Source organism: Melozone crissalis, unplaced genomic scaffold, assembly GCF_028551555.1.
Source record: "Melozone crissalis strain CALT ecotype California unplaced genomic scaffold, PUWL_Pcris_2 ptg000034l_1, whole genome shotgun sequence".
Lineage (NCBI taxonomy): Eukaryota > Metazoa > Chordata > Aves > Passeriformes > Passerellidae > Melozone > Melozone crissalis.
Window position 1 is genome coordinate 19,480,001 of NW_026535812.1, and position 22,912 is coordinate 19,502,912.

The 22,912-nt window shown below is 39.5% G+C and overlaps 1 protein-coding gene across 1 annotated transcript in view; it reads right to left on the minus strand.

The window, feature by feature from the left end:
- Positions 1-1,239: 1,239 nt before the first annotated feature.
- PIK3CA (phosphatidylinositol-4,5-bisphosphate 3-kinase catalytic subunit alpha) overlaps positions 1,240-22,912 on the minus strand; it is a 39,691-nt gene continuing 18,018 nt past the window's right edge. The window contains exons 3-21 of the mRNA XM_054282416.1: positions 22,177-22,386; positions 21,262-21,512; positions 19,115-19,360; positions 18,228-18,313; positions 16,676-16,781; positions 15,535-15,687; positions 15,296-15,430; positions 13,555-13,679; positions 13,111-13,192; positions 12,491-12,655; positions 11,828-11,931; positions 10,949-11,120; positions 10,512-10,618; positions 9,877-9,998; positions 9,268-9,346; positions 8,243-8,413; positions 7,907-8,024; positions 7,567-7,718; positions 1,240-6,418 (exon numbers count right to left, since the gene is read on the minus strand). Coding sequence (XP_054138391.1) covers positions 6,148-6,418; positions 7,567-7,718; positions 7,907-8,024; positions 8,243-8,413; positions 9,268-9,346; positions 9,877-9,998; positions 10,512-10,618; positions 10,949-11,120; positions 11,828-11,931; positions 12,491-12,655; positions 13,111-13,192; positions 13,555-13,679; positions 15,296-15,430; positions 15,535-15,687; positions 16,676-16,781; positions 18,228-18,313; positions 19,115-19,360; positions 21,262-21,512; positions 22,177-22,386 — 2,855 coding nt within the window. The 3' untranslated portion in view covers positions 1,240-6,147. The remainder of the gene's footprint in view (positions 6,419-7,566; positions 7,719-7,906; positions 8,025-8,242; positions 8,414-9,267; positions 9,347-9,876; positions 9,999-10,511; positions 10,619-10,948; positions 11,121-11,827; positions 11,932-12,490; positions 12,656-13,110; positions 13,193-13,554; positions 13,680-15,295; positions 15,431-15,534; positions 15,688-16,675; positions 16,782-18,227; positions 18,314-19,114; positions 19,361-21,261; positions 21,513-22,176; positions 22,387-22,912) is intronic.

Consider the following 22,912-nt stretch of genomic DNA (forward strand, 5'->3'; position numbering starts at 1 on the left):
AAAATAGTTAAAGAAACAAGGCAGAATGAGATTCCAACTATGAATATCCATATTTTGGCTCACAACAATTAACTAAACTACAACAGACATAAAGATTCTTGAAAAAACAGCTTGTGCCTGAATTAGGCTTTCAGTAACTTCAGCAATACAATTAAGTCAGGTTTAGTTGTGATTAATTTTATGACTGGAACAGGAGCCCAACAAAATTAATGCAGTTACACTGAACTGAATGGCCTCTGAAACAGTATAATAACTACTGGGAATCAGGCACCAGAATTTCAAGATCAGGACAGAAGAGTATATTTTTTGCCTTCCTTCTGCTGCAGGAATATTGCATCACACACAGAAGTGACAGTAAGGACACTTAAAACACACGGACACAAACCAGTGGGGACACTAACTTCAAAGGACAGGCAGAACATTGCTTCAGTTGATCTTCTCTTACAAATATTTTATGATGTTCTTATGCTCTGGGCATGTCCCAGAGGGGTGTTGGAGAGACAAGAGAAGGGACAGAGGGATTCACCTCTGGCTTTGAGTCAGGAGCACCAACACAGCAAGACCTCAGACTTTGCAGAGTCTGGCCCATAAAGCTCAGATGTCCAGAACACTGTATGGCAAATGAAGAACAGAGCTTTTTCCTGAGTGTGGGTTCAACAAGTCTGTATGCTACAAAAGAGTAGTTAGAGGAAACATTTAAGCCAGCAAAGAACAAAAATACTGAAGTGTCAAGAATGAAACAAACTGTAGACAAGATCACTGTACTTTTGGAGAGCTGAAAAGGCTATTTTGTTGATAAAGACTATTTCAAAGTAAGTGTTTAACTGGGCTGCTACCAAACATTCCTCTCCTTATGAGAACCTTTCATACTGAATCCTAGGAATAAATAATCTGCAACTCTGATACACATACAGCCTAATTCTGATTTCATGTGCTGTTGTGAATCCAGAGCAATTCTGATGAAATGAGTGTTGTATCAGCATAAAGTGAAATCAGAATTCCTCAAAGAGAAGAGCACCTATGGGTTTGGTTAGAGTATGCAGATAGAGAACTCCTATAGCCAGTTTCCAGTTGGCTTCCCTTCATTAACACAGATGTAAAAAAAGAGTAAAACTAAACAAAGAAGAACCCCAAACCAATATCAGCTGCAGGGGTGGTGAGCTACACATCATTTTGGACAGACAGAGCCTTACCTAAACTGAGATAACTTCCAGCACAAAATAAAAAGATGCAAATTCATTATTTGTATGAAACATGTATTGCAAAATTAAATTGGGATTCAACAATCTGCAACAACATCCACAGCTATATAGTGTTTTTAAAAACATGAGTGTGGTTCTTCCATTCAAGTAAAACTAGAACAAGTGAAAGAAGTTAAAAAAAATCCTAGAAGCAGCAAGTTACAATTCTTTCTGTAATACCACACCATTTTCATTAACTTGAAGTATTTTCAAGATGTCAAAGACATCAACAAAAATAGTAATTTCAAGTGGCTTTTCTGATATTTGTTTTTTGAGTGGGTCCAGCCCAGGTCTGCAACCTGTACAGACATGCAAAACAGGAGGAATTCATAATTACTATTAAGAACAGACATTTGAACATGCCAGTTATATAATGACAAAGCAAAGACAATACCTTCAAACTGTCAACAAACATGGGCTACTGACCACTAAAGGGCATTTAATACTTTACAGAAAAAGGAAAGTTGGCATAAAAACCCACAAACAACTCGCCAAACCATCGATAGCAGGGTCATCACATACAAAGTTCTTATAAACCTGGTAATTTCTATATTGTCCTCAATATGCAGGCTCACATCTTTTCCACAAGATGCCAAATCACCTACAATTTTGGTTTTATTTAAAAGCCTTTTTTAAAAAAATTCAAATTATACTGGAAGTCTGTTTCAACTATGAAAAAACTACTAATGCACCCTTTCAGACAAAGAAGTATGCATATATAAAATCAGTACAGGTACTTCTGCTATGTTTAGGAAAGCAATGAATTTAATGCTAAGTAAAACTAATATGCAGCACCCTGTTCTGTCATTACATCAAACAGAATTTCACAGCTGAAAAGGTGACTGATTTAAATTTTATTCCACTAAAACACCATTTGCTAATGCTTTGTGATAAAACACATGGCCCAGTCCTGGGCTCCTTGCTCTGGCAGTCTTACAAGAAGTGCTGCAGGAGCAAGGTGCCCAGATTCATTTCAAGCCCAAAATAATCTACTTTAGTATTCTGAGTCCCAGAACAAAGGGAGCATTTTCAAATCTCCATGAAGTGGGAATAGTTAAAAATAAGCCAATTCCAAGCCATTTCTGTAAAAATCTAGGACTCAGTTACAAGTGCTTTCATGGTGTGTAAGCAGGTCTTCTTCCTGATACTGGGAGCAGATTACATCCTCTCATTTCCTCCAGGGTAAGCAAACAGAGCCTCCTCTATCCTCAGTGAAGTTACATCAGCAGGAACTGCTGTGGCAGGATACAGCAATTAGGGTTCAACACTTTGAAGCTGAGAAAAGGATTGTTGTTTTCTGTGAAACACTGGCAGAATGCTTTTCAAATGCCCATCTTGGTGATGCAAAGAAATGGGTAAAGCTCAGGAGCTTCTCCTACTTTTTAAAGTTGGTTGAAAGGCTACAGTTACCCCCAACTGTATTATGTCTGTACCACTCTGAGGTTTCCTTTCTTTTACTATTTGATTCTCATAATAAATTCCACAGCTTATGCACAACACTTAATTGCAGTAAATTCTGGAGACAGAGCCTGACTCCTCATACCTCTGTCTAGGCAAAAAGGGTGCAGAATACAGTGCTTGAACTGAAAGACATTTATACTCATATTTACAGAAGGGCTAGGAAGGGGCAAAGTACAAACAAATTTGGCCTCATAACATCCAATAAATTGGAGTTGATCTTTTCACCCAGGCTGGAAAAGGCTGACCATTTCTTGCATAAACGAGGTAAAGCATTGTTTCAACACCAGATAAATACAAATATAGCACCTAATGTGATGTCTGTGCAACGCTTTTACTCTGTTAAATTAAGAATTATAGCCAACAGGGTTTCAGATTTTGTGAACTAAAGTTAAACTGAAACTAACCCATTTTAAGAGCTAAACCATTATTGTGTGTGGACTGCAAAATAATAGATACAAGGGTAACTTTGCTCTAGGAAAGTACAGCCAAGCTTAGCAGGAGTTAAAATATTCATATGAACAAAAAGTAATATGTAACAGTCAATAAAAAGAGCAATGGGAATTCTATTGGACTACTCCAAAATATTTCGTAGAACTAAGGAAATAAAACTTCACATTTCCCCTACTATTCTCAGAGCTTCTGCAGTTTTCACAAAACCAGGTTTTCCCCCACAACATCAAGTATCCATGCATGCAGTAATCAGCTGCAGGATGCTGACTTTGAAAGTGTCTTGCAACACCAAAGCCTTGGCTTTACAATCCCCAAAGTCTTTCATATCGTAATTGATTGCACATTTTTAATATATTACAATTTGCTAAATGAAGCCAACCACTCATTACCTCATCAGTACAGCCTGCACGAAGTACAGTTTATTTATATGCTTATATTCTAGTCTAACATCAACTGCCAGCATATTTTATATTACACATGGTATTGCACTTTCTGAGTGGCACCTCGGTGCGTGTTTGCAGTGAACAAGCTGAACCCCCAAAAGCCCCAAACCTTTGGAATTCAAGTGCTGCCAATCTTGCAAGTTTAAAATGTCAGGGTGAACATCACCCACAGAACTATTATGGGCTTTGCTAACTTTAAAAAGAAACCTGTTTAGCAATTAGAGAAACAGTCCTACCTGAAGTTGTGCATAAGGGCAATCTGAAATCCTCGGTACTCTGAACAGTTTCAAAACATGGTGCCAATTTCATTGATTGCACACATTGTAATTGTGTTAAAGGACAACAACTAGATTTACAAATATATATTACACACACGCACAAAACAGACAAAGCTATAAAATGTTTGGTAACTCCACATGCTTTGAGCTAGCCAACATATCTGTCTGCTGAACTGCTAATTATTGATCATATTGAAAATCTAAATTGCTATTTCTGATGTATCTTACTGGATTCAACAACCACTTCCAAAGGAGGAAGAAAGAGGAGAAATGGTAGACCCAAATTTTGAGGGTTTAAATGAGCGTTCTTGAAATAGCCAGCATATCGCTTCAGTAATGTGAAGAGTGATTCCCAAAATATTTTTAGAGACTTAGGCCAAGTTCCCCTTTGGCTTTAGTGGGTATATTCCCACTACTTCACTGGTACTTGTGTCCTCTTTCACTAGGGCTGAATTTGGTCCTAGGAGTACGTCTGGTCACCTTCAGTGACGTTAATGAAAACGGGAGTCTTGGACAGATAGAACTGGGTTGCAAAATTAAGAGAGTTAATATTGGACAAATCATGTAAATAAAGAATATATATTAATAATAGTTCCTATTATATAAATAGCCTTTATAAAAAAATAATCTTTCAATAATTTTAATAACTCACCTTTCTTTAGGTTCTGGAAAACATGTATGAAAAAAATCTATTCAGTTCAAGTTAGATTAAAGCAAACCTAAGATGAACACTACAGCTCTCTGTTGCACTAAACCCAATTCTGACCATTCAATTTCCAGGTTAGTCAGTTTTTGGGGATGATAGGGAGTTTCTTTGTGAAAGTATGAATTGCACCCCTAGCAATACTGAGCAGAAGAAACACCATACTGAGTGGGCCTATTTCCTACTGCCTTCAGAAACTGTGCAGATGACGGACCCAGAAATTCAAGGGCCACCCAAACCCCACAAATGTTAATGCCTCCGAGCACATTTAAAAGGCACTGTCCTCTCACTAACGTTTTTAGATCTTTCCTTTAAACTATGCTGCATTTAAGTATTTGCTATCACTTGAATTCTCTTTCTGTTCTTCACAATCCAGCATAGTCTCCACCTACTGTACCAGATCTAAGGTAAGATGTGATGGACTCTTACACTAGCACTATTTTCTTTTTCCTTCTAATTTATCCTATCAAATGAAAAAAGGAAACATTCTTCCAAGTTTACCTTTTTGAGCTTAAGGCATAACATGAATCATCGAATCACAGAATGTGCTGGGACCCACATGGATCAGAGTCCAGCTCCTGGCCCTGCACAGACACCCCAGGAATCTCACCCTGGGCCTGAGAGCCTTGTCCAAGCACTCCTTGAACTCTGTCAGGCTTGGGGCTGTGACCACTTCCCTGGGAGCCTGTTCAGTGCCCAACCACCCTCTGGGTGAAAAACCTTTTTGTAATATCCAACCTAAACCTCCCCTGACTCAACTCCATGCCATTTCCTCAATTCCTGTCACTGGTCACCAGAGAGAGGAGATTGGTACCTGCCCCTCCACTTCCCCTCGTGAGGAAGGTGCAGAGCCTGATGAGATCTGAGCTCAGTCTCCTCTTCTCCAGGCTGAACAGACCAAGTGACCTCAGCTGCTCCCCATACAGCCCATTCCCCTCCAGACCCCTCACCATCCTTGTGGCCCTCCTTTGGACACTCTCTAATAGCTTAATTTTATTTAGACTGTGGCACCCAAAACTGCCCACAATATTCAAGGTGAGGCTGCCCCAGTGCAGAGCAGAGTGGGCCAATGCCCTCCCTTGCCCAGTGGCCATGCTGTGCCTGATGTCCCCAGCACACAGGTGGCTCTCCTGGCTGCAGGGCACTGCTGGCTCATGTTCAACTTGCCATGGACCAGGACCCTCAGGTCCCTTTCCACAGCTGCTGTCCAGCCTCATTCCCCAGTCCATACACACAACCAGGCTTGCCCCATTGCAGGTGCAGAATCTGGCACTTGCCCTTGTTAAACTTCACACACTTGGTGACTGCCCATCTCTCTAATTTGTCAAGGTCCCTGCACACATCGTACTAAAGCTTAATTTTAGAAGTTTATAATTTTAGTGCTATCTGAAACCCTGTTTTACATCATTTTCCAACAGTTGTCTGAACAATTCATCTCTTTTCTCGCCATAAGTTCTAATGTTGTTCATGGTTTGTGCAATTCCTATGCAACCAGTCTTTGCTGCTAACGGGTATTAACAGTGCAGTACCCACAGAGCTGGGTATCAGTTCTTGTTTTCTTTGCTGTCAGTTCAGTTCAAAGCGTGTTGCTTTATTGTGTGGAAGATCCAGTCCATTTTTGTTGTCCAGCCACCATGGTGAGCATCATTCATCTGCTTCATGAAGTACTCAAGAGCCTCCTGCTCAGTTTTGTCCAATGCAAGGGTCTTTCTAATGTATGCAATATCATCAAAGGACTGCAGTTCTGGCATTCCTGAGCCAAGCATCATGGAGAAAAGATTGATGAAGAGATTGGCATGCTGCCGAATTGCCAGGTAAGCCTTATAGCACATCTCCTGAAACCTGGAAGAGACCAGGGGAAAAAGCTCAGTGCATTTCTCTATTGCATGTGTATCACTGCTTCAGCACCAAAACAGTTTTACAGGTAACCAGACACTAAAAATGCAGTCTTAGTCTAGTAAGAACACCATAATGTAGCTGAGATTACTACTCATTCTCCTACTTAGTTTATTTGTGTAAGGATTAATAGTGGTCCGATTAACACAACATCCATAGACAGGCTTTCTATTCTTAAACCCCATCTGCAATTCACACAACTGTCAACATGAATTTATGTGAGTTCACAGGGCCATTTTTGTCACTGCTACTGACATTTCAGATTTCAAAAGGTATTTCCTGACACACTGCTAAAATCAGTGCTTTCCTGGCTATCTTCAGAGTTGCATTTCTCCTGTAGTTTTATATTCCTCTTTAGGTACTCTGAAGAATGCACTGAAAACAGGGACATTTGCTCTATCAGACTGGATAAGAAATACCCAGGTTAAGGGAAAAAATGCAGAAGAGCCTCACTGCAGTGTTCAGATAGACACATTAATTCAAAATCTGTCTTCTGTTGCCATCAACATAATGAAATTAAGATTAAAATTGAAACCTCTTAAAGACTGGGTTGTTGGAAAGAGATATTAAGAATGACTACAGCAACAGATTTATTTACTGCTATTATTTTAAAGTTCTTGTTCAGCAGGTTCTCAGCCATTGTCACAAACGACACAGGTCAGCTGAAGAGCTGCTATCAGAGCAGCTATAGGAGAGAGAAGTATGGCTGGATGACCAGCAAGGCTCTGATGCACACAACACCCAACATTTAAGAACTCTCAGTAGCTGCAGTTCTGCCATCTCAAGAGGATTTTAAATGTAAAATCAAAGAAATATCAGATGTTTGAAAAATTACCATCTTTATTCACATGTATGCTGACCCTGCAAATCTCAAGTGAGATTTCCTGGACCAAAGGTCATGTAAGTGCTAAGATTACCCACTGACTTACAAGTGCATGGCTGATCTTCTACTGAAGAACTAGAATATTCCCACTGCAAACCAATTAAAATACTACTGTTCAGTTAAAAGGTCTAATTTTTAAAAGGTCACCAGTACTAAAGTGCATTTTAGGTACAAAACACTCTGGAGGTTAAATGCATAAAAGAAAGCTCACCTTTCAAACTCCCTCGTTTTGGTACATTCTTGGGCTCCTTTACTAATCACTATTAAGAAGTCTTGTGTTAAGACAAATGGCACACGCTCTCTTTTGTAACCAAATTTTTTCTTCTTGTGGTCGAGGAAGTGCCCAAAGTCAATGTGAAACAGCTTGGAAAGACAGAAATTTTAAGATTAGACAGGTATGTTAAGATTAATAATTCCTTGTTTAAATGAAGTCACAGTAAAATTGATAATTTACTTATAGTTCCAATAGAAATTTTTTTTCCAAAACGAAAACTCATACCAAAGGATGAGGAGGATGACCTTAGGATATGATTTTAGAAATCAACTGTTACCTGTCCATCATCTTTGACCATGATGTTGCTGTTGTGGCGATCACCAATGCCCAGGATAAAGGTGGCAACACAGTAGCCAGCACAAGAACGTGTAAACAGGTCAATAGCTGCATCATACCTATCCCAACAAAAAAGGAGACACTTTCCTCAGATATTCCAATAACACAGAAGTGCATTTCTTTTGCAAAAGAGCAAACAGGGACAGGTAAAAAAGAAAACAAAAGTAGATGGACATAATTATGGACATAATCCCCCACTTGATGAACTTTAGTTATCTTGAAGTTTCCATCAAGAAGAAGCATATGGCCAAGAAAAACAGGTGACAGGGAATCTCACATGTCTCCTTTGTTCTTGTCCTTGAGCCACTGGTGCAATGTATGGCTGTTGAACTGCAGTGCTCCTTTTAAGCCTCCTTTACACTGGATCTGCATGATGGTGTGAGAGCTCCTGACCACCTCGATGAGTCCCACACAGTCACCAATTGACAAACAACCATAGGGCAACATCCTGGAAGACAAAGGTTCATTGTTTTGTTGGGTTTTTTTCCTTCCTTTATACAGAATGGTGGCAAGAGGTTGGAGAGGATGTATTTCTGCAGATTCCTCTATCTGGCTACTCTTTAAGTCATGGGGAACTGTAACCATTCTGCAAACCATTCTTGGACAAAGGCTTAATTCTGCCACTTGTTACACTACTGGAGACAAAACTGTGGCCCATGAGAGATAACATAAACCAACAGGTCCTTCTGCCTAGAGAAAAAAATGAAAACTGGGGGTTTCTAGACAGTGCACAGGCAGCCCCTTTGTTCCCATCTAAAAAATGTACCACACAGCAAACACAAATTTGAAGGTGTAACCTGTCTAGGAAGAGTTTTCCAGAAGCAGAACAGTTTATCCTGAGTGCCCTGCAGCAGCTGCTGCACCCCAGTCTGGAGGAGAAGCTCACACAGACTGGGCAATGTCTCTGTGTGGACTGAAGTGAAGATACCAACTGCAAAGAGTCATTGCCCAGCAGGGCTGAGGATTTGGCACCTTGTTACCTTGTTCAAAACCAAACCTACAGACACAATCACTTGGCCACAGTGTGGCTACTGTGACTTGGCTCTTGTATCCATTCCTTGTAGGTAGCTCACTCAGACCCACTTGAATGAAAACTAAGTATTTTTCAAATATGATCATCTGTTTACAAAATCAGTAGTTTAGTTAAACAAAAAAAAAATTAAATGTTGCTCTAACATGCACAAAAATGTCTATTTCTAGCATTTCATTTATTACCCTTGGGAAAACAGAAGCAATCTCTGGGAACAAACCATGCCAGAACCATTAAGATCAGCTTTACTTGGGAATGACTCTAATGCTTACCGAAGATCAAGACCCTGATTTTGCCAGATGTTTTCCATAATTCGAATGATCTGAAGTGTCAGCATGTCCTGACGCAAGTCTGAAATAGTCAAATACATTCAATTTGCACATTTTGTAACATCAGAATCTTTGGTTAGATCCTACTTTCCTTTTCCCCCCAAAACTATGTCTAAATACATCTAAAGGTAATGAGGTTTGCATAGTTTTGTGCAGATTTTGTTCCCTCAGTACAGAAAAGTAGGTTTCAAATAGTAAAAAATGAATATGAACATATGGTAGTGATTTTAAAAACATACACTAAAACCAGGACAATGGAATCACAGTTTATACATCTATATATCTTCAAGAAATTTACAATTAAAAAGAACAAATATTAAATAGTATTGTGCTCCACCTTGACAGACTGAGCATCTCAGAACATAAAAAGTTTGTACTTGACTGAGATAAATACTCATCTGTCCATGCTTCTTTTCTGGAAAAGAAAATAGCTTTGCTCAGCTGATGTTTTTTTTTACTATATGTACTTTATAAACTTATAAAAAACACTAAGTAAAAGGTTAGGAAAATAAACAGGTATGTAGCTTTTGAATTACACTTATCTTTCCTTACCATCTCCATTTTTAAATATTATCTCATTGTTCTGAAATAACAACTCAGACATAATATCTGGGTTTTCCCAGTTCAACCACAGCGGCCTTTTTGCAGATGACATGATCCTGCACTCCTCAAGCCTAAAAGAGATAAGATTTCTATGAAATAGGCATAATTTGATTCTTATACCATGTTTTTCTAATATTGCTAAGGTCTCCCTGTTTTGGTCAAACTTTGAACCAGCACCAAATTAAAGATGCAAAGATAACTGACAATGCACCATTTTTATTTTCAGACTCAAAGTTAAATTAGTAAGTGCTACATTAACCATTTGCTAAGACCAACAGAAGAGTTGTGTTGTAAGGGAATATTGTAAATATTCCTGTGGCAATATGAGCTCTGACAACTGGAAAAAGGACTGAAGTTCCTGGCACCTTTAAGGAACAACTGAAGTCATGTTGTTCCCTGGTTTGTTACACCATTAGATTGAAATGACTCTACTCTTTATGGATTACTCTGCTACAAATTCTATTCAGTGCACTTTGAAAATACTGACATTTACTAAATTAACAGTCAACCTCAACACTGTTATTGTTACCATTACTAAACATTTACTGAAGCATCTAGACAAACTTCAAAAGTGGATACAATACCGGAGGTTTCCCAGTTGATGGGCAGGATTAAGAGGAGAGATAAAACCTTGCAAGGCATCCATGAAATCTGGTCGTCTCATTTGTTCAACAAGAAACTTCATCTGTACCTGATCAATAAGCACATTCAGGTCTTGAGAACACTATTTACATGTAAATGAAGGTATCACATTTTAGCTCTGGTTTTCAAGCATGGTTTTGCACAGTTCTAATGTAAGTACAGCTCAGTTACATATTACACAAATTGAAATTTTTAACTTTAGTTCTATTGCCTTGAGAGCTAGACAATGGCATTGCACAGAAAATACTGCAGCTCCCCAGGAAACACAGCACCTACTGAAATTAGCATTAACACTTTCCTCATTGATCAAATTGAACAGTTCTAAGTAATTCCTGTGACTCAACAGCAGCAGTCTGGAGATAAGGACAGCTTTTGATACCTTCTGGGTCTCATCCTTTTTTTCCTGCTTGAGAATATCTGTGAGGTTAATCAACTTCTCCATGGCCTCCACCTGCCTGCTCAGGTGCTTCAGGTACATTCCACACGCTCGACAGTAGGACTCCAGAAGTAAACCAAACCTCTGACTGACAGTCTTGTTGTGCATTTCAGACCTACACAGGGAGGAAGAACAGTTACAGCCTAGAGACAAGACCACTTAGAGGTGCCAAAAATGAAGCTGTACTTGTGACACCTTCATAGAGTCCTAAAATACATCCCCTCAAACAATCCCCTCCCTTATCCTTGATGACACCGAGGCAAGTAGAAAAGTGAGAGTACAGCAAAGATGCCTTGCTTCTATTTCTGCTCTGATTACACCAGCTTAGAACAGAACTTTTAGGTGACCTCTAGCTACAACCCAATATGTTGCAGATTGAGCTATCAAGCTCTATAAGAAGCCTTTAATAAGGAAGTAAAAATAAAGTTTTTACTTGTCCTTTTCAAAGTTTTACCTTGTTGAATTGGGTGGCTTTCTTTAGGTCTCATATATTTGTAAAGTTTTCTGGAAAAATTGATGGGGCATCAGACAGCTAACAATATGGGAGGCTTTCAGCAGTCTCAGACTACCTTGTTTTCAGAATAAACATGATTAGATAAAAAGAAGTACAAATCCAAGTACTATTAAGCACCTTTGAAACTGCAAGGCATGATTTCTGTCACTGAACTACATATTCAAACTTTTAACCAATATAACCCAATGTTTATTTAAAGTGGTAACATTTTTCTAAGAAAGGACATTTAGTATGTCAAACCTTTAGAACAACTAATTGTTTACAGCTAATAGGAAGCCCACCACCCCTAAACAGGACAATAAGCTTACTTTAAATGCCAAAAGAAGAAGTGTCCTATCCTTTGATTGGTCAGTGCCTTCTTCAGCAAAAATCTCACAAGCTGATTATCCAAATACTGCTCATATTTCAGAACCTAGTTAAGGATAAAGAAAAAATATTAAAAAATCAGATGCAGTTATTATTTCTATGAACAATATACAGATTAAAGGCAGTTAAATAAAAAGCCATCTATGTTTTACATTTTTCTTCTGGAATGACTGATCTTGGTATTAATACTTGCATGTGTTAGGCTTTGAACAATATATGCCAACTGTTCACTGGCTGCCTCTATTTCAGGAACTTACCATCTGATGCTTGCTTTACTGTTACCAAATATTTTAGCCTCAACTTGCTCAAAATTTTGAGAAGATGCTTCTGCTCATCCTTTCCCATATGTTAGGACAGCTGAAATAGCTGCCTGTTCCAGTTGGTGGAACAGTTTTGCATCTCTGCAGAATGCTGGCATTTAGTACCAACAAGCAAAACCACAGCACTGCAGAAAAACTAACCTTTCATCTACTCCTAAATAATCTGCAAAGCAAACACGGTGACCTCTTTTTCACAACAACTTAACTTTTGCTGTGTTTTAAGCCTCTGTGATCACTGGACATACACAAGACAACAAATATGCCAAAATAATAGTTGCTCAGTACCTGTACCAGCTGGATGAGGTACTGAGACAGTTTGTCATCAGTCAGGGACTTCTCCAGGCACCGAACTGCGAACGCTCGCACCATGGGGTCTGGGTAGTTGCAGTCCAGCAGCTCCATGGCCTGCTCTGGCTTGATTGAGGGCCAGTCCTTCACCAAGCAGTACATCTGGGGGCAAGGAGAACAAGCAGTTTACACCTTTGCACTGCTCAGGAGAAGCTGGAACACACAGCCATTAGAAGGCATTGTCAGACAAACTACATCTGAGTAGAAGCTGTTTAATTGCTGGTCCTCTCAATCAACAGTCTGGTATTAGTTGCCAGTTGACTTTGTTGTTTTATCCACTATAAAAAGAATGAAAACAAAACCTCACATTTAACTGTAATTGACAAGTTGGCAACATCAGAGGGATTTGAGTAATGCCAGCAAGAGGAAATCTTAAGACCAGACTGAGCTAAAGAACAAGAACTATGGACCAGAGACACCTGTCAATCACAGTGGCAATTCCATATATTTGTTCAATGTATCATACACACAAAATATGCTTTTAACTTCCAGAAGCTTTCTTTAAAATAGCATTTTAAAGCTTCAAAATCTAACAGCTCTTCGGTGCTTTATGTTACCTGGGCCACTTCATCTCTAGAATTCCACTTGACAGACAAAAGTAATTTGGGTAGAATTTCTGGAGTATTCACACAATAGTGTCTGCAAAAGAGGAAAAATAAAAGTTGCATGTACTAAACAACACTTCTGCTTTCATAACCATCAACTATGTCCCCACAGTCTTGCACCTTTTTCTTCCTTTGTCAGCAAGGTGCTCTCAGGATCCATCCATGCAGGTAAAACTGCAGTAATAAGGAAAATGGGAACTCATTCAACAACTTACTCTTCTCCACAGGATTATAACCAAACCACACAATGCAGAATGCTTTACAAGCCTTGTCTAAAACACCAGCTCCTCAGCACAGAAGAAAAGGGAGCAAAACCCATGACAAATTTGGAATGAATGGAGTGAAGTTTGAATATGCCAAGAGGGTTTTTTTTGTTTGGTTTTTGATTTGCAATACCTGTGTCTCCAGAGGAAGTCCTTCTCTTGCTCAGTGATTTCAGACAAGGGGTCTCGGGTACAAATGGCTCGCAGTTGCTCCTTGTCACTCTCTGTTAATTCACTATCCCGAGCTAGTCTGTTACTCTGCAGAGACAGTGGCACTTTAGCCCTCCACACAACTCCTTCTATTGCCAAAGCACACATGAAATACAGCATTTGAACACACAGCAACCACTCCAGCCTGTGTCATGCAATACTATCTTGCTGTATCCACTTGTTATAACTGAGAGCTCAAAATGTAGAAAGAAGATGAAAGACTAGGCCTTTGATCTCCACAACTGCTTTTAGTCACTGCTGGCACAAGGAGAGGCACATTTCAACTAAATCAGCTGTGTGGAGAAATAGCAGCAGTTGACATCTGATGAATGACACAATGCAGCACAAAGTGAGACTGGTCATTTCTGACCCCAGCCTGAGATGGCTGAGGGCTGCTGAAAGGAATGAAAAGGATTTGGAACTGAAAAAACAGAACATGGGGGATGAAAACAGGTAACTCAGGGGCAGAATGCTGTAGGAATGCATGAGTAACAGGAATATGGAAAACAGTAAATCACAATTAGTGTAAGACATTCCCCAAAGAGCACAGAAAACAGAATTGCTACAAGCAGAAATTAGCTATGTTGTCAGTGAAGTGACCTTATCCTCCTCACCCTTTTTTCTTTGTGCCAGATGGAACAAAACAATGAGCTGGAGTACAGAGGCCCAGGTAAGAGGCTGGGGAATATTATTTACCAAGAAGAAAACTGTCCTTAAGCATTCATTAAGACCCTGCTCAGTCACAGCATAAACAGCAGAGATGCTGCTCTGTGATAGACACACTGCTGAGCATCAAGAGAAATCCAATGCCCACAGCCTGTTCAGGACACATGGGACAGGACTGCTGCAAACACCCCCAGAACTCCCACTCTGGAAGTGCTGCCACCTCTGTGCTCTCTGGCACAGCCAAACTCCCACCACAGAGCTCTCCACACAGAGCACAGAGCTCCTTGGGCAAACCCAGGCCTTTGAACCAGCCTCCAGAAGAAAATGTAAAACACACCAACCAATTTCACAGCCTTGGCTTTAAATAAAGAGCATTTTTAGCTTGACTGCTTTTCTGTTTTTACTTCTTTTCATCATCCAAAAAAGTGCTTTGAAGAAAGCTCCAAACCTCACCAAAAAGCCAATTGTAATGCACAAGTTCTGTTTGTGGAAAAAGTGAGATAAAGGACTACACCCATGTGTATGTCCATCAATTCCCTTAAAATTCCCTTTGCTTGTGGTCATAACCACCCCATAAAACAGACAGGAAAGAGTTCTAAGCACCTTTGGGTTACACAGGAAAGCCTAACTATAAACATGAAACTGCAACAAAGAAAAAGAGTGCCATTGAAGGAGAATTGCAACTTTTAAGAAGTTAAACTAAGTAGTTTGACACCCAAATTAGTGATACAAAAAAGTCAAAAACACAGTAAACCAGTTTCTCTTTGGAGTGTTTTACTTGGTCAGTGAAGCATTAGGTCACTTTACTGGTAATATAAAGAAAGGAGAATATATTGCCCATTTTACCAAACACACAACAAAAATTTGATTTTATGATTTTACAATAAATGAGGATGTTAAAAAAAAAACATTTTGTCACTCATACACTGAGTAAAATAAAGTAGCAAATAATCCTTTCCTATTTGAATAGCTAATCCTGGAGGGGGAGTTTGCCTTACCTGCCCTGCATAGCTGTAGTTGAATCCCAGTTCCCGTGAAATTGTCCAGTTTGCATGTTCTTCAATCACTGTCATATCTGGGAACTTTACAGGGTTGCTAAACCAATCAAATTCCAGCTCTAAGCATGGAGTTTCCTAGGTCAAGGGAATTCAAATTACTTTTTCTGCTGAATGACAGCAACCAGAATAAAGCATATTTTGGAAATGCACTCTTAAGGGGGAAGCTGGCATGCAAATACCTTATTTGGATTTGATCCAGTAACACCAATAGGATTCAACAAATCCTCCAGCCCATGAGGTACTGCCCAAAGATTCAAAGCCATTTTCCCAGATACCAGAGTGTCTGTGTAATCGAACATGTTTATATTTCCCCAAGCCAATGGACAGTGCTCCTTAAAGAGATTAAAATATGATTTTTTTTCAATGTCATCTATGGATTACTGCAGAGCGAGTCAGGAGAAATAACATTTTCACCCCAGATCAAGTCGTTACATTCCCAGATTAGCAGAAAGCAAGTTGTGGAAGCTTTACCATGTTTTTCTAGGAATGACTGTCATAGCAGTCCTTTAACAAAATTATACTAAAAGAATTGTAAACACATGCACATATCTTCCTCACATCAGACTAAGTCAGGATGATCAAAAAAGTTTTTCTGACAAAGAGATTTTTTACCAAGTGCTGTAGTGACAGAACAAGGGGCAGCAGTTTCAAACTTGAGGCAAATATTTTTAGATTGGACAAAAGAAATATGGGTTTCTATGCTAAGGGTAGCAAGACACTGGCACAGGTTCCCCAGAGAAGCTGTGGCTGTCCCACTCCTGAAGTGTTCAAAGCCAGGTTGGATGGGGCAGGAGCAACCTGGGCTAGTGAAAGGGGGGTGGAACTGGATGATCTTTAAGGATCCCTTCTAACCCAAATCATTCTGTAAGGTTCACAGACCTGCTCGTAGACTAACACCCTCAAACCCACAATGTAATGATGCTGCTGGCTAAAAATTAAACGTTGCATGTAGGTTCTTAAAAATCACTATTTCAGGTCTTGCATTAAATGCTAAAGGAATACAAAATTTCTTTACTTGAAAACTCAACTCTAAAGGTACAAATATTGTCCTTTAAAAATAAATAGGTCAGTAACATGGGTTTTGAAAATTAATTTTAAAAGCACTTCCACCTCAAAACACCAACATTGGTCTTTGTGTCTGACAATGCAATATGGGCATGATTTACAATGCTGAACTGATAAGCTTAAAAAAAAAAATTTAAAAAAATCCCTATTTTAATCAGATTCAAATCAAACACTGCACTCATTGCCAGGGCAGCATTTAGCAGCTATCCTCCCCAGCTGTGGCTCAGTAGCACAACAAAGGCGGGGGTGTTTTACCTCCTTGGCACCCTTGCGGCCCTTGACAGAGCAGATGGACAGGCAGAGCCGCGCGGCGCGGGGCAGGTCAGGGATGTACATGTCGTACAGCAGCCACTCATTCCACCTGCAGGTCCAAAGGCAGAGTTAAACCAGGTTAAAGTACACACCATCACCCCACCAAAAGGCATTTGTTATATTCCTAAACTGTGTATTTGCAGACAGAGCACACTTTCTGGTCCCCACATATGCATTTGACCACATTCACTGCTTTTGGGGATAGAAACTTCTTCAACAGCCTTCTAGCCCCAATGCTGCTTAAAAAGCCATGTTAGGTTCAATTCCTGCAACCTAAAGATAATGGATTTGCATAAATGCTACACTGATGTAAGGTTTAGCTTGTCAAACAGTTTTCACTTCAGAGGAAAAAGGCAACTGGGAAAAAGAGCTTTCAAAACCAAACTAAACTTCAACTGTTGGAACATAAAAAGGTATCTGCAAGATGGGGATAGAACATGGAAATCCAAAGCAATATTCCCAAGTCAAATATTTTTCTATTTACTATAGTAATAATAGCACAGATTGCTTTTACAGGAATAGTTTGATTTTGTTTTCATGAATTTCTCTAAGCAGAATTCATCTCTCAGTTGGTAGAGCTGTGCTTTTGAAGAGGAACTTCTGATCCAGTTTCTTCCCCTAAGCAGATTGTCATACAGAATTTTCTCAGTTGAAAGAGAAAGCAGTTTCCAAGGACAGCATTAATTTTTCAGTGTATTTGTAGCTACTGAAAGCAATTTTACAAAGAAATAACTGTGAAAGCCCTTCTCTAAGAATAAAGAAATTGGCAGATAAACTTTAATTCACTTTTCTTATGTGTTCATTTCACATAATACTGATCTATGTGACACATCCATGATTTTAAGGCATAACCTTCACCACCTTTCCAAGATTTTATCTCTAAAATAGTTGAAATTATCAGCTCAAGTACAGCAGTATTAGGGGCAACTCAGGAGGAGTGCCTATTTTTCACTAACTATGTATATTATTAGTTCTTTAATTATAAAACCTAATCATATTCATAGAAAATGTACGGATAAAAATAAGAGTTTCAAAAATTTTCATTAAAGACATGAAGTCAGAAAATGCAAGCAAAGAACTACTTCTGCACAGATACTTTGCATCTAATCTTAGCAGATGCTGAAATTTCACACCTCTTCATTAGTTACACTTATGAGAACAGGTGGCTAAAAGATGTCCCTAATGTTTATATATGCTCATATAAAACTTCTTTTTGCACTTGTAAGTTCAGGTGATTCATTTTTTCCAGGTAGTATTGATGGTTTGTCAAACATCCTGAAAATATATTCTATACTACACTATTATGTGCAAGACAAAATGCTTGTGTTTGAATTAAATTAATGCTATTTATATATATAGGGTTATGTAATATATTTATAAAACTTCAGGTAAAGGATTCCCAGTAAGGATCTCTACCTGAGTAATGGTTAAGTGGAGCCTTTACTCCTTCAATGCTATCATTTATGATGCCCTGAAAGTCAGGTATTCATCTTACCTGGGATTAGAACAAGGTACCCTCTGAGTATTCACATTGTCACACAAAGGTTCCCCTCCATGGTAGATACCTGTCCTGACATAGATCTGAAAACAAGAACCATATTAGTCTCTGAAATGTTACTGTAAACAAATGTTTTCATTGCAGTCAACACATACCATGATTACAGCACATTATCCTTTCTTTTTCAGTAACAAAACAAAAACAAAACCAAAACTGAAAACCAAACTGCTCTACCAGTCCCCAGAACCCTAATTCATGCTCTGTTGGGTGTACAGCACAGTTTATAAGCATATCCTTCTATAAAAAGTGTTTTGGTCTTTCTCCTCATTAATGGCAAAACTAGTTCTTAAAAAATACAGTAGCAAACTTGAAATCAACACTAAAAAAATCACCCCTGGAATTTACTCTCCATTCTTCCTGTGCCAAGGTGTTGGGAAAGGAATTCTGAGGAAAGAGAGTCAGGGTTGTAGATGTCTTCAGTGGAATTGAACACTACACCTGCCTTTTGTCTTTATTTCCAAAAACAAAGACAGCATGCCCTCATCAAAAGCACTCTCAGTTACTGTAATACACTTTTAAACACAATTACTTAGAAGACAGATTTCTTTTTCTATCCATTACCATCTCTGCTGGAGCGCTACGCAAACTGACTCCTGCTCCTACCAGGCAGAATATTTAGCTAGTTACCACAACTCACACTTTTTAAGTAGTATAGAAAAGTTTCTAGATGCTAAAATATGGGTGTGCTCTTTAGAATTCAATACTTCAATTTAAGTTAAAGAGTGGTATCATTTTCTGATGTGTTATATAAGAACTTTTTCCAATGCCAAAACAAAACACTCAGGAGGGAAACAAGCTGCTGCAAAGCCCAAGCAATGCCATACCTTGTCTATGTCTCTGATGTTCACATTTACATAGGTAGCACAGAGGATCCTTATTCTGAGGGCGCTGTTGATGGTCCAGAGGGATTTGGTGGTGGCCTCCCCGTTCATGTAGGGCGTGGCGGTGGAGATGCGGCGCGAGTAGGAGGGCATGGTGAAGGTGTCCAGGGGCAGCTGCGTGTACAGGCTCTCCTTGGCCATCAGCATCAGGTTGGGCATGCGGCCAAGCATGATGCAGCTCCTTATGTACTGCAAGGAAACAACCAAGGTGTGCCATCTGAAAAATCCTCTTTGCCCAGGATTTTCTCTTGGGAAGATGAGAAGCCCCAGAGAGGAATGAAAACAGTAATTGTCTGATTGTGCTCCTGTGTTTGCTGCTTTGGAATGTGGCTTGGGCATTGTTTACCAACAGGTGAATGTTTGATTGGCTCCATGTGAATTGCTTTTAATTAATGACCAATTCCAGCCAGCTGTATTGGACTCTCTGAGTCAGTCATAGGTTTTTATCATCATTCTTGCTAAGCCTTCTGGTGTATCCCTTCTCTTTCTTTAGTATAGTTTTAGTACAGCATCATATCATATCATATCATATCATATCATATATCATAATAAATCAGCCTTCTGAGAACATGGAGTCAAATTCTCATCTCTCAGCTCGTCCTGGGGACCCTCAGGAACACCACAAAAGTGCGGTGTCTTTTCAAAGCCTACACTCTTGTTAATGGAAACCTACAAAGATACTGGAGGAGATAGGAAAGTGAAAGAGCTAATGGTGTCCTGCATGCACATCCTGTACAGTGGCAGCAGGTACAGCACCCAGGAGTTTGGACACGCTGTTGGGTAGGGTCACACAGCCACACCTCATGGTTCTGAATTGTGAACATCTACAACAATGGAAGGCTGAACTGGAGAGAGAGATAGGGGCTGAAAAAAACACCAGCCAGGTTTCTTGTAGAGCTCCCCAGCACAGCACAGCACAGAGCAGATGGATCGGAGCTGCTCCTGGAAGCAACTGAGCTGTTGTGGAACAGCAGGGGCTGTGCCAGCCTGCAGTGCAGCACAGGTGCCTGACAGTGCCAGTCCCAGGCAGGGAGCACAAGGTAAGCAGCAGACAGGCTCATTTTTGGCTCAGGTGTGCTCATTACCTTAGGCTCAGCACTGATCCTGACACACTTCACCTGTCCATTCAGGTCTGAGTGCTGAGAGCATTTAGTCTGGCAACAGCACCACAAAACACAGTGTGTTAGGACAGGTCCAGCCTGGAGTTAATGAGCAGGCTCTGCTGGGGCACAGCAAAGGCAGAGCAGATGCTTCTGAAGAAACCACGCTAGATCAAATAGGTCTGGTGTTTGATCTTCAGATGACTCTGCAAAATTATTCATGTATGCCTGCACTTGTTCCCCAGCTCCCAGAGTACAGAGATGCTTTCTCCATTATTCAGGATACCCCACCCCTCTTTCTCTCCTCCACTGCTCTGAAGATCAGATTGTCAACCTTTTAGCTGAAGGAATGGGAGCAGTTTATTACAACAATACATTCCTCCAAGAGGAAGCAGCAGCAGCTGCTCAGATGCTCCTCTGCCCCATGTTCTCTCACACTCCCAGCACTAACAAACCCAGGCAGTGAAGGATAGACAGACAGACACAAGGAAGACTCAGCAATGATTTCTGTAGTGCTGGATGTCTACATTTTTTATCTTGTTCAAGTAATGATAAAGCTGTAACAGGAAAAGAGTTTGCTCTTTTACCACCTCTTTAGGACAGGATTTAAAGTAGTAATGGTTGTTTCATAATTTACAATCTGATCAAATTTCCTGTTTTATTACATCAGCACCATTCAAATATAGCTCATCTCTTGCCATTAAAAATCTAGGATATTTCTGAAAGTACCTACCTTTGATTTAGCATTAACATTAGAGGAAAACATTCAAAGAAGAAAAATTATATGAGTGATACAAATTCTAATTAAAACTACCTTTTCTCCCCCTCTCCCTTCTGAAGCACATGGATTAGCCAATTTGTGCACATACTGTCACATGCTATGTTTTGGATTAATTTAATGAAAAAGCCAGACCTAATACTGATCATTTTTCTCCCCACAAATTTGGATTATTTTGGTATAGTTCAAAAGAAATCCTTTATGTTACTCACCTTATACTGGCTCAGTGGACATTTTTCTAGCAAGTATTCATCACAGCCACAGACTTTTAAAATATATTTGCCCTGGTACTCCAAGACACAAAGTTTCAGTTGTTCAGATGACAGCAACATACTTCGAGTTTTCTTCCTAATAGCTTCAGCAATAACTTGCTCAGGCACACAGTCATGATTGATTTTTAAGGTGTATTTCTGCTTATCATTGTTTGGTGAGACTATTACCCAAATCACCACTATAATTTGCCCTGGAATAAATATAAAATAATGTCAGGCCTATAATTTTAAATGCAGTTTCCAAAGAAAAAGCACAAACTCAAAATAACCCCCAAACTAAACAACTCCCATGCCTCCCCAAAACAAAGATTTGCTTTTAGCATTAAAAGAAGATGTAAACAAGATTCATTGCCCAAACTTAGAGAGGGTTTATAATTTCTGCAAGGAACTAGATGCATTAAGTTTATTTTTGACTCTAGTGGAAATTCAAACTTTTAGCCAGCCCTGAGGTTAAGAATATTTTTATTAACTACTGACTATTTGGCCTTCAAGAAAACAGCAGTAACTCTTTCATATTTGAGGACTGCAAAATAACTCAGTGATTCAGCATAATTTAATTCCAGATAGTTGAATGCCACAGAAAACTGCAAAGTCGACAAGCTGTTTCCACCCACTAAAAAAAATTCATCTCTATTTACTGAGTTATATTTCAAGATTCAGTTAGAATAGCACAATTTTAAATATCCTTTTGAATGTAGGGTCCATCAAGAAGATTATTCTGAACAGCTGAAGGTGTAAGATATTGCTGGAGTGTACTAAATACAGCACATAAAACAGTGATCAAGTCAACAGCTGTACTCTTTGATTTCAAACACTGAAAATACATCATGTTTCTGCTGTAAACATTGCCCTTACCTTTGTCTAGCTTGTTGTAGATGTGTTTGGGGAGCTCAGCTGAGGACTCTACGTTGGGAGGGTAGACATAGAGCGCTCTGCTGTGCGGAGCATTGGCGTCTCGCAGGTCCACGGCCTCTTTGCACACGTTCAGAATGTTCCTTCTGAAGTCTTGTACTTCTGGATCCTTGACCATGTCAAACTCACAGACAGGCATGCCAATAGCAAAACCTACAGCATTGGAGCAGCATGGGGATATCAGTGTAACTGACAGGCAGAGCTAAAAATGCCTTCAATCAGTCACAAAAAAAAGCCAAGATAAAGCAAAACATAGCCTAAAATATGTGCCAGTTTCTACATGCATAGGTAATTGTTTTATATCATTCAAGAACTACACAATTCTAAAGTTCAGTGCACTCAGCAGACACAGAAAAGGTTAGAAAACAGGTGTACATTGCCTGAAGATCCTGGAAGCCTTAAATCACTGCTCTCACAGCCAACATTCCTCCTAGAGGAAAAGGACCAGGACTCAACTTCCTTTGAAGTCAGCACAGAGTTTCCTAAGGGGACTAGAGGAGCTGTGAAATTTGATTTTTTCTCAAACCCTGGCAGGATTATTGGTAGCTATTAGGACCATAATCAACTTTGCTTACAATGGAATGAGAGCTATTAATTTTTTTTTTAATGACCTACATTATTCAAGAACTGCAATGAACACTCCAAGAGACACTGAACTTAAGCTCTTTGACACAGATCC